Genomic DNA, 12470 nt, shown 5'->3' on the forward strand with positions numbered 1-12470 from the left:
TGACATATAATCAGATTTCTTTGTTATATATGGACAGACCCAGTTCCATGGCATGATCTCATTCTCTCTCCCCTTGTATTCCCTTAGAACAGGGTCAGTGCCTGTCTGATACCCCTGCAGTGTTCTGCCTCAGAGTGTAATTATTGGATACACACAACCATCCCAAGAGCTCATATTAAGGGCTGGGATTCTTGTTTAGAAATAATGCATGATAGTTGGGAAGCCTTAGGCCATTGGGCTCTGACAAACCAATATTCAAGGTTTTCTTTACCATTTCCTCTGGAAAGTTCTATAGCCTCTTTCCAAGTTTCCTATATAGTAGGTGTAAAGTGCCTGGTGAGTTGTCTTTTGTTTCCCTTGATCATGTCTTTGGCCTGGACTTTGCATATCACAGGGGAGCAGTGAAAAGTACAATCATGCTGTATAGATCAAGGTGAGAATCCTTTTATTTCCTTAAAAAATAAAATCAACATATGCTACATATCAGTGGATTGGCGGAATGTTTGCAAAGATTAGTCTATAAGTTAATAATACGAAAATCTTTTTAAAGAAACAGGTGTGTTATGTAGCAGACCAGACAATGAAATAAATGATAATGGGACTGATGGTCTTGACCACTTTTTTAAATGTGGGGTTTTATATTTTTAACGTAACTTTTCCATTTTTCAACTAATCACCTTTTTGTGCCCATTTTGAAAGAACTTCATTAATAATACACTTTTCGCTTTCCTGTGGACTTTTATTGGGCTATAGATATTTTAAGAGGGGGAGGATAAGAGGGAACTGTCTCACTTTTTCATAGACATGTAGAATATGAGCTTTTTAGACAGCTATACTTGTTTCCTTAAATGTTTCCCCATTTCATCATGGGACTTCCCTGGCCGTCCAGTGGTTAGAATTCCGCACTTTCACTGCCGAGGTTGTGGGTTCCATCCCTGGTCAGAGAACTTAGATCCTGCAAGCTGCGCGGTGTGACCAAAAAAAAAAAAAAAAGGTTTCTCCATTTCATCCTAATCGGTATCATTTTTTGTCATCTTGACTGTGTTTCTTCCCTGAGTCCTCAGTCCTCCTCAAGGCAGCCTCTGGCCCTGTGTTCTTCTGAACTTTCTGAAAGCTGCTTTCTTAAAATCTAGGACGGATGTTTGTCTGAGCTCGGCGTTCCCGCCTTCGGCTGTTCCGTGCTTGTGTTACCTGCGGGTTCTTACCTGTTGGTTGGAGTGAAGCCCCGCGGGGCAGTTCCGGTCACCTTAGTGGTCAGATGGTCAGCAAGGCGAGTTAAGCCGACTGCCTCCAGTGGCGTGAGGCTCCCAAGCATACATCTGGGTGGTTGAAAAATCCACCAGTACTATTGTGTCACATCTTTGTGCCAGTATTGAGATTTGTAATAAGAAAGCGTCTCAAAAAGCCCGCTTCTGGTCAGGCAGCTGTATGGTGTGGTCCCACGATAATGTCACAACGATTTCCCTTCCCACGCCCCTCGGAGACCGTACAACTCTATACCTTCTTGTTACACAGAGAGTTACTGCTCCACCTCTTCTCCTGTGTCTCTTCTCTTTCCCGTGTTCCAGTCTAGACGTCCATCTACTGAGCCTCAGTGACGCTTATAAGACCATAATGCTTCCTGACTATCCGAAATAGAAACATTATGAAGATTAACGATTGATGTCCTGAAATCCAGATGGTGCTGAAGTATTAAAACTTAAGACCCATCAGGGTCCTACCATCGGGGCCTCACCTGGCCGTGTTCTAGGAAGCGGGTCTGAGTCATCCCGGCACACGGCAGGGAGTCTCTCAGACCTGACCAGGGAAAAATTGTGTGTGTGTGTTTTACTCCAGCAGAAATCCTGGGTTTTAGAGCGTCATCGCCACCTACTCGTGGTTATTATTTTTTGTCTGTCTATTTTTCCCGTCTGTTAAGCCAAGCACATCCAGGAAAGTCAGAACTAGATATGGGGGATGCAGCGCCCCCATGTGAGCCAGGCCACACAGCAGTGTGCTGGAGGGGGTTTAGTGACCAAGTTGGGGTGTTGGCAAAAGAGAGGCTGAATTAAAGGAGAGTGGTCAGTGTAGTAGTTTCCTAGGCACTGTAATGAATTTTACTAATTACTGTTCTTTTTTGAAACCAGGGAGGCTCTTAAGCCTTATTAGCATGACAGGAATTAGGGCCATAGTTCCTATTAGGAGGGGAAAAAATAGAGAAGAAGGAAGACTAGATCGGCAGCTTACTGTATTTATCCTTTGTGTCAGCTCTCCTTCACTGTTTAAAGACACTAAGGAATAAAGTGACTGTCAGTCACGATGTAAAGAGCTGCTCTGAAACGATGTTGCGTAGAAAGGGAGTTAGAAATCGGGATGCCCAACTGAACAGTAAAAATGTACGGAAGAACACCGGAAATGTCTTGTAAAAATTACAGCTGCTCCAACATTATTTGTAATAGCAAAAGATTGGAGACAGTGTCCATCAGTGAGGACTGGTTAAATAAATGCTGGCTCATCCACACAATGTGGAAGCCTGTGTAGGTGTTAGAAAAAGAGTGAAGAAGAGCTTGATACACTGGCAGGGAGTGATCTCCACTACATAGTTACCTGAGGAGAAAAACCATGGTACAGAGCAGTGTGCATGGTATGCTGCTTTTGTGCAAGAAAAGGAGGATTGTGGATATATGGACACATTTGCGTAGATTTTCAAGGAGAAACAAGACAATAAAAGATAAATTAAAAACTAAGAAAAATGTGTAGGGGGAGGGAGGGATCAGAGTAGAGGAGACCAGGAAGAAAGTAAGATTTACCTGAATGCATCCTGATATGTAGTTTGACGTTGGAATCATAAAACAAATTATATCCAAAAAAGTAAAATCACTTCCCACCCACCACATACACAATGGGGGAAAAAAAAAAGAAGGAAACAAGTGAAGGGAATTATACTTTGTTAAGTGACATATCCACGTAAAGAAAATAATTATTCTGACAGACCTTAGAACACAATACTTTTTCTGTACATTCTCAATGAGATACTCTAAGGACAAAAAAAATGCAGAGTTTAAATTGTATTTAGCGGTCTTACTATTGGTTATGTTTGTGTGGTTAAGAATTAAGATTGTCTACCTAAGAGAAAAGAAATAAGCATAAGATTTTTTTTTAATTATGTAAAATTCCTGTATACTTACATTTTTTTTTAAATTTATTTATTATTTATTTATTATTTATTTCTGGCTGTGTTGGGTCTTCGTTTCTGTGTGAGGGCTTTCTCCAGTTGCGGCAAGCGGGGGCCGCTCTTCATCGTGATGCGCGGGCCTCTCACTATCGCGGCCTCTCTTGTTGCGGAGCACAGGCTCCAGATGCGCAGGCTCAGTAGTTGTGGCTCACGGGCCCAGTTGCTCCGCGGCATGTGGGATCTTCCCAGACCAGGGCTCGAACCCGTGTCCCCTGCATTGGCAGGCAGATTCTCAACCACTGCGCCACCAGGGAAGCTCCTTACATTTGAATTAGAAGTATGAGCAAGATATTATTCTTCCCTTAAAAAAAAAAACTCCATGTACCTGAGATCTGTTCAATAAAAAGGCCTAGAAAACAGTGGAAACTCAGTAACAATGAGCACTCCTAGCCCCCAGATTGTGGTCTTTAGACACCATTCCCCACTGTAAGAGTCCAGAGGTCCCTGGAGAAATGCCTGGTTCCACGTCTGTGATGAGAAATGCACTTGGTGAGTCTAGAACATCTTGTGCTGGAAAGCAAGGGACATATCAAAGACTAATTAGTGATTTCAGAAGAACCTAGGAACCCCCCTGCGGGGTTCCCATTGGCCAGAGATGGGATAAGTGACTGCAGATGAATATGAAAACTTTCCATGAGTTTTAATGATATTAAACCAGGAACAGGACTGTCACACCACTCCTGCATTCAGGCTATTTGGAATGGCGATGGGGAATATGCATTGATTATGTAAATTATTCAGAGTCGGAGTTCTTGGCCTTTGTCCCCATCCCCTCCCCTCTACAGCAGGCTTGGGGTCTGACCTCAGGTTGACTTTTACTGGGACGGGAAATACATTGCTTTGCAGTCTTGTCATCCCTTATTGCCAACATCGTGTCCTTGGCGGAGCTGAGATCTGCCTCCGAGAGTCCAAAGACCTGGATTCTGGTCCAGCTGTTCCTGCGGCTCCCTCCACAGCCTCAGTGTCTCCGAACCTGGCTGAGCCTCAGACTCCTCATCTCTAACGTAAGAAGGACGATGATCCCCTGTGCCTTGCAGCCCTTCCAATCCATGAGCACCCACCTCTAAGATGCCTTCTGCCTCACGGATGCCGTGAATCTGCGGTCTTTCCTCCATTGTTACATTCTTAAATAGGCACTTTATGAAATCTCAGTGGAGACTGGAATCGTTTCAGCTGTACCTAGAAAAATAAATATTGCCGGCTCATTACCACAGATTGGGTGGGGAAGTAATATCCTTTGTCTTTCTGTTTCTTTCAGCCATGGAATTCCATGAACACTTGCACAGCATAGGCACCAAGGAAGGTTTGAAGGAACGCAAACTGCAAAAAGCTGTGGAGAGCTTTACCTGGAATATTACCATCTTAAAGGTATTTTCCGAGTTGTTTCTGATGCTAGTGATCTTGCAGCCTTGTTCAGCGTGTTTCTTCCTGTTAGTATACCGTTTCCTGCACTGTACCTTACCAGCCACTCGAAGCTATGGCATGGCCACAAAAATCGAATGAGAACTCTGCTTTCTGGAGAGTCTGCTGCGGGCACAGTAGCTGGGCAGTGCAGCTCAGAGGGAGAACCGGGGACTCGAGCGGTTGGCACCTAGTGGATTCTGCCAAGAAGGGAAAGGGTCTGCATTTCATCCTTAAAGCATCGTAAAGTTCATAAACGCCAGTTACTACATATGAAATAGAAAGCATTGATTACAGAGGAATGACTGGGAATTTGAAGATTCTAGTTCTTCAGATTTCATTCAATGTTTTAAAGTATAATCACAGCCTTAACGTCAATATGATCCCAGGGAAAAAGTAGGAAAGAATTGTGGGGGGCATAATCAAAAGAAATATGTAAAGGAGTTGCTGTTTGAAAAAAATTTCCCTTCAAGGGAGAAACCATCTCTATCTGTTTGTTTATCTGCTCTCTTCTTTCTTTCTTTTCCTTTCTCTCTGTCCGTCTCTCTCTCTCTCCCTCCCTCCCTCCTTCCCTCCTTTCCTTCCATCTTCCTATCTCAGCATGACCATTTAAAAAAATTAACTTTTATTAGTTTTATTATAAAAGTAATATATTTTCATTATAGAAAATGTCAAAATAGCATAACCAAAGGTAAACATAGTCCCACCGTCCAGGGTCTTTTGCTATACATTCTCCCAGTCTTTTTCTCTATGGTGTATATAATATGACATGATTTTTAAAATAATGTTATGTATGTGCCTTGGAACCTTTTTTGCATTTTGTCTTGCTGATCTTTTCTTTATCTGAGTGTTTGAGACCTTGAATAATAATAACACAGAAACATTATTTCACTCTGGGCCTTGGACAACTCAATGTAAAATTACTCTCCGGTTCACCCTCCAAACTTTCTTCTCAGTTGAATTCAAAAGACATTATCACAGCTGCCTCTTTTAATTTCTCTGTTTCCCTTCAAGTTAAAAGATCCAGCCTGCATCCCTAATTTTCAAAGTGATATATACTCATGTAAAAAAAATTTGGGAAATACATACATGTAGATGATAATAAACTACAATTTAGACAAAAAAAAAAAAATCCATCCTGCAGCTGACAACAGTCTTCTGATTTAATTTAATGAAAAGTCACCCTTCCGAAGCTAGCCAACTTGCACTTTCTCATCTTAAACCCTTACTCATTTTTATAATAAGCCATTTTCTAAACTTCTTCAAATACTTCCCTTCCTACACATGTACTTTTTTGAATCTCTGGATCTTCTGCTTAGTATTTAACTCTGATCATTTGCAGTTCAGTAAACAGCAGATAGAAAAATTTACAATGAAGAGGAATTTGGCTTTACAACTTGCTGACTCACTCCCAACCAGAGATGGGGTGTACACTACAAATTTCCTGCAAACCTCAGGAAAAAATTGCATTGTAGTTTAAAGCCCTGTGATAGGAACAAATGCTCATTTGGCTTTTATTTTATTATAGGCAAAACAGACTTAGGAACCAAACTTTCACCTGTCAGCTATCCTTGCTACTCCATTCTGGTCCAGGAACCAGCAACCTGGGCATCACCTGGGAGCTTGCTCACAATGCAGACTCCCGGGCCCTGCCCCAGGCCTGCTGAGTCAGAATCTGCCTTTTTACAAGATCCCGGGGGATGCTTATGCACATTACAGTTTGAGAAGCACTGGGCTAAGAACCCCTGAAAATGGGAGTCTGGCACACATATTCATGAAAAACAGCTGACATAAAGTAATGGCTCAGGTTTTAGAAACATGAAATTGAACCAAACAGCTACAATGAGGAAACTATTTTCTTTTGAATTATGTCCAGGAGATAGAATTAGCACCTCAGACTTACGTACATATGGAAACAAGTGTATAGAACAGGGTAATAGATCTTTTTAAAATTCCCAGGGTAGTATTTGCTGTAGCTGGTGTTTGAGTATGCGCTGAGTGGGGAAGAGTTGGAGAGGTCTGTGTGTCTTTTCTGTACAATAGGAGGGCTTTTTTCATTGCTGCATATTTCACGGGTTTAAACTTTCTTTAGAAGAATCAGTGCCTGTGGAGCTTTAGACATTAGTTTGGGTCTGAGTTGAGCTCCCAGCCTTTTCCTGGCAGGAGGGGATGGGTCCCTTGAGTTCCCCTCACCACCTGTTCTCTGTGCAGAGCTTGGAGGGGGTCCAGCCCTCCAGGGCCCTGTGTGGTATGTAGTTGGCAGCAGGTGCCCTCATGGGGGCACAGAGGCTTGGGGAAGGTTCCAGACTTTCCCTCCAGACGTGCTGAGGGAGCCCCGGAGCTGTGAGGCCAGCTGTAAGAATTACCTGGGTGCTTAAAACACAGTCTCCTAAGCCCCACTGCAGACCTCCTGGGTCATCATCTCAGGAGTGGATGCAGGAATCTGGCTGTGTGACACGTTCCTCAGGGGATTCGCAGGCACCCTAAAAAATTGAGTGCCACGACTCTAGAGTCAAATCAGAAGTGTCTTTCCTTCTGAATCACCCCACTCATGTGAACAACAAGGGAGGCAGGGTGCCCAATCATCGCGGGATGAAGGACTTGCAGTGTGAGAGCCGGGGTGATGGGTCACCCCCAGAGCAGGCGCCCGGCCACAAACTCCTTTCATCCAAGGATGTCCAGCCAAGTTTTCATGAGTCTTTGCTGGCTTTGTTTAGTTTTTTCAACTTTAAGAGTTGCTTTAAAATACAGAAATGAACGAAGGAGAAATGTCACCTCTGATTCCACACCCAGAATGACCTGCTATTAACATCTTGGCATATTTACTTCCAGTCATTTTTTTCTTTGAATAAAAATCATTCATTTGTTTCTGTAAATATGTCTTCATTATAAAGAACTTTTTCAATGTATAAAAGATAAGTTTTAAAATGACCTCAGATCCTCCCTCTGAGAAATAATTATTATTAAATGTAAGTGACCTTATTCCAGGAACCTTTTTATATGCATATGGATGGATGGATGGAGATACATGTTTTTGATCCTGAGTCATACCTTTTTCTTGTTTTTCACATCTGTGATATTGGTGTGTATCTTATAATGCATGGCATCTTTGCATTGTAGCCTAGTTAAATTGGAGTGATTTTCTTCCTTAGTGGTGTATAAAATAGTGGTACGTATGTCTCATCAGTACTAGTATCTCAGATATTATGAAATAAGGTATATCAGTAGATAGAATCCTACTATAATTTCTCTATTTAATTTTTTTAAGTACTAAGTTTCACTTTACTTAATTTAACAGGAAGAAAGCAAACCATAAAGAAACTAAATGAATTGCTGAACAATTTTTACTCTAAAGGTTTTTCTTTCCTATAAAATCCCTCTGAGGTTAAGAAAAGAGATTATGAAAAATGTTAATTGGAGTCATTTTGTTGGGTTTTTGAAAGCTATACATTTCAGTTATAAGCTTTGTTGGTTGCCCTTCTGCTACGAAAGATGAGTTAGCACTTTTTAATATTTCTGGGTGGGGAGTTAGGCATATTGTTATTTTTCCATTATCCAGGTTTAAACATCACCAGTTGGTTCCAGACTGTAGTTCCCATGTTGCTTGCTATAAGCTCAATATTTAAACTGGTTCGCTGTCACCACCAGTCCGAGAAATCGCCCATGCTTTTCTGTAGCCTGAGGGAATGGCGGAGAAGAGAGAAATCTCAGCTGGGGTCATAGACAGCCTTTGTTTGGATACTGGGACCCAGCTTTCTCAGAGTTTGTAAATGTCCTGTTCTAGGGTTTCTGCTGCATAATTGGAGAGAGGGTGTAATTCATTCCCACAGGCTTCTGATTGCTTCTTTAATTCAGAAGCCAGCCCTCAAGACCTCACACTCATTAGATAGCACCATTCTCTCTTTTTTGATGAGCATTATTGAGGTATAATTTACATAAAATAAAATTCACAAATTTTAACTGCGCAATTCAATGAATTTTGACAAATGTATATAATCATGCAGCATACCATAGTGATGATAGAGCTTCATTCCTAGAAGTTCCCTTGTGTCCCTTTGTAGTAAACTCCCCCACCTTGCTGATTGCTGGTCTGATTGCCATCTGTAGTTTCACCCATTCCAGATTGTCCCATAAATGGAATCATGTAGTAATAAACATTGTGCCTGGCTTCTTGCATTTAGGATAACGTTTTTGAGATTCATCCAAGTTGATGTATGTTTCTGTAAGCTATTCCTTTTTATTGATGAATAGTATTCTATCCTATGGGTGTACCACACTTTGTATGTTCACTAGTTGATGGACATTTGGGTTGCTTCCAGTTTTTACCTATTAAGAATACAGCTGCAATGAACATTCACATTCAAGTCTTTGTGTGAACATATATTTTTATTTTTCTTGGGTAAATACCTATGAGTGGCATTGCTCATATGGTAAGTGTATGTCAGACTTGATAAGAAATTGCCAACTGCTTTACAAACTGCTTTATGAACTGTTCCATTGTGAATTCCCCCCAGCAGTGTTACGAGAGTTCCAGTTACCCCACACCCTTGTCAACGTTTGTTATTATCAGTTTAGCAAGTCTAGTAGGTGTATAGAGTTTGAGCATCTTTTTGTTGGGGTCTTTGTTTTTTTAGATTTTTTTAGAAGATCTTGATGGGCCTTAGTGTGGCTTTCTTTATGTTTCTTCTGCTTAGAGTTCTTTGAGGCTTTTCTATATGTGAATTTACAGTTTCCATCAAACTTGGAAAATTTTCAGCCATAGTTTCTTTAAATTTTTTTCTGTTTTACCCTTTCTCTCCTCTCCTTCTGTAACTCCATTTGTACATATGTACTGCTTGATACTATCCCATAAGTCACAGATGCACTGTTCATTTGTTTAGGCCTTTTTGCTGTTTTTTTTTTTTAATAGTTTCTAGTGCTGCAAGCAATGCTAGTCTTCAAGTCTTCTAGTCTTCAAACAATACTGCTGTATCTTCTACAGCGTCTAATCTGCCATTAATCCTGTCCAGTGGGGTTTTTATTTTGAATTTCCCGCTTCTCTTCTTTGTGCTCATGATATCCTCTCCCTCCCTTTGTGCTCATGATACAATATCCTATTGTATATTTACAATAGCTGTTGCAGCCCTCCCTCCCTCTCCACCACTACCCTTGCAGCCGCTTTGCCTCCCTGAGCTCCAAAGAGGGGCTGCTGGGCTCTGTTTGGGAAGCTTTCCAGGCAATGAGCTGGACCTTGTGTCCATACCCCTTCTCCCAGGGCTCCCTGTCTTGCACTATCTGAAAATCATTGCTTTATATATTGTGTCCAGGTTTCTAGTTGTGTGTCAGCCCCATTCCTAACTTTTCCATGTCACCTCTTTCTTCCCACCCCCTGTCCCATCATCTCTTCTCCTCCGTCAAACAGAAGTAAAAGGGGAAAGACACTCAGTTTATATCTCTCCAGGTTGTTGGGCTGTTAGAATTTTCAGCACCTAAATGGGAAAAGAATTTGAAAAAGAATAGGTATATGTATATGTATAACTGAATCACTTTGCTGTACACGTGAAACTAACACAGCATTGTAAATCAACTGTACTTCAATATAAAATAAAAAATTTTTAAAACTTCATTGCAGAACTTCCTTCCCATAGTCCTGATGAAATGAGCAAAAGAGTAAAACTGGCAAACACACACACACAATACACAAACACAAGCAGCCACCCCGCAAAGAAAAAGGTATAACATAATTTAATAAACTTCTAAAACTCATAGAACTCATACTGGCAATTCATAAAAATCCTGAACATTGGGGTACATGTATCCTCTCGAACCATGATTTTCTCCAGATATATGCCCAGGAGTGGGATTGCTTAATCATATGGTAGCTCTGTTTTTAGTTTCTTAAGGAACCTCCACACTCTTCTCCAGAGTGGCTGTACCAATTTATATTCCCACCAACAGTGTAGGAGGGTTCCCCTTTCTCCACATCCTCTCCAACATTTATTGTTTGTAGACATTTTTTTAAATAAATTTATTTATTTTATTTACTTATTTTTGGTTGAGTTGGGTCTTTGTTGCTGCACGCGGGCTTTCTCTAGTTGTGGTGAGCAGGGGCTACTCTTCCTTGTGGTGTGCGGGCTTCTCATTGCAGTGGCTTCTCTTGTTGCGGAGCACGGGCTCTAGGTGTGCAGGCTTCAGTAGTTGTGGCATGCGGGCTCAGTAGTTGTAGCTTGCAGGCTCTAGCGTGCAGGGTCAGTAGTTGTGGCACATGGGCTTAGTTGCTCCGCGGCATGTGGGATCTTCCCAGAGCAGGGCTCGAACCCATGTCCCCTGCATTGGCAGGTGGATTCTTAACCAGTGCGCCACCAGGGAAGTTCCCTGTTTGTAGACTTTTTGATGATGGCCATTCTGACTGGTGTGAGGTGATACCTCATTGTAGTTTTGATTTGCATTTCTCTAATAATTAAAAATGTTGAGCATCTTTTCATGTTCCTCTTGGCCACCTCTATGTCTTCTTTGGAGAAATGTCTGTTTAGGTCTTTGCCCATTTTTTGATTGGGTTACTTGTTTGTTTGTTTGTTTTTTGATATTGAGCTGCATGAGCTGCTTGTAAATTTTGGAAATTAAGCCCTTGTCAGTTGCATTGTTTGCAAATATTTTCTCCCATTCTGTAGTTGTCTTTTTGTTTTCTTTTTCATTTTCTTTGCTGTGCAAAAACTTTTGAGTTTAATCACTTTCCATTTGTTTATTTTTCTTTTTATATCCATTACTCTAGAAGACAGATTGAAAAAGATATTGCTGCAATTTATGTCCAAGAGTGTTGTGCCTATGTTTTTCTCTAAGAGTTTTATAGTATCTGGTCTTACATTTAGGTAACCCATTTAACCCATTTTGAGTTTATTTTTGTGTATAGTGTTAAAGAATATTCTAATTTCATTCCTTCACATGTAGCTGTCCAGTTTTCTCAGCACCATGTATTGAAGAGACTATCTTTTCTCCACGGTATATTCTTGCCTCCTTTATCATAGATTAGGTGACCATAAGTGCATGGGTTTATCTGTGGACTTTCTGTCCTGTTCCATTGATCTGTATTTCTGTTGTTGTGCCAGTACCATACTGTTTTGATTACTGTAGCTTTGCAGTATAGTCTGACGTCAGGGAGCCTGATACCGCCAGCTCCGTTTTTCTTTCTCAAGATTGCTTTGGCTATTTGGGGTCTTTTGTGTCTCCATATAAATTAAAAAAATTTTTTTGTTCTAGTTCTGTGAAAAATGCCATTGGTAATTTGACAGGGATTGCATTGACTCTCTAGATTGCCTTGGGTAGTATAGTCATTTTGACAATATTGATTCTTCCAATCCAAGAACATGGTATATATATCTTTTCATCTGGTTGTGTCATCTTTGATTTTTTTCATCAGTGTCTTATAGTTTTCAGAGTACAGGTCTTTTGCCTCCTTAGGTAGGTTTATTCCTAGGTATTTTATTCTTTTTGATGTGACAGTAAATGGGATTGTTTCCTTAATTTCTCTTTCTGATCTTTTGTTGTTAGTGTATAGAAATGCAATAGATTTCTGTGTATTAATTTTGTATCCTGCAACTTTACCGAATTCATTGATGAGCTGTGGTAGTTTTCTGGTAGCATCTTTAGGATTTTCTATGTACAGTATCATGTCATCTGCAAATAGTGACGGTTTAACTTCTTTTCCATTTTGGATTCCTTTTATTTCTTTTTCTTCTCTGATTACTGTGGCTAGAACTTCCAAAACTATGTTGAATAACAGTGGTGAGAGTGGACATCCTTGTCTTGTTCCTGATCTTAGAGGAAATGCATCCAGGCTTTCACCATTAAGTATGATGTTAGCTGTAGGTTTGTCATA

General features: G+C 40.8%; 1 protein-coding gene across 3 annotated transcripts in view; it reads left to right on the top strand.

Moving 5' to 3' along the window:
• The window catches only part of PLCL2 (phospholipase C like 2), a 192899-nt gene that overhangs the window by 159791 nt on the left and 20638 nt on the right, over positions 1-12470 (top strand). For 2 of the 3 annotated variants that reach the window (XM_059920385.1, XM_059920386.1), the window contains exon 5: positions 4473-4582. In XM_059920385.1, the coding sequence (XP_059776368.1) occupies positions 4473-4582 (110 nt within the window). Of the gene's footprint in view, positions 1-4060; positions 4219-4472; positions 4583-12470 lie in introns of all 3 variants that reach the window. The other variant, XR_009502847.1, reaches the window with a different exon arrangement.

The sequence above is a fragment of the Balaenoptera ricei genome, chromosome 4, assembly GCF_028023285.1.
Source record: "Balaenoptera ricei isolate mBalRic1 chromosome 4, mBalRic1.hap2, whole genome shotgun sequence".
In the NCBI taxonomy this organism is placed as follows: Eukaryota; Metazoa; Chordata; class Mammalia; order Artiodactyla; family Balaenopteridae; genus Balaenoptera; species Balaenoptera ricei.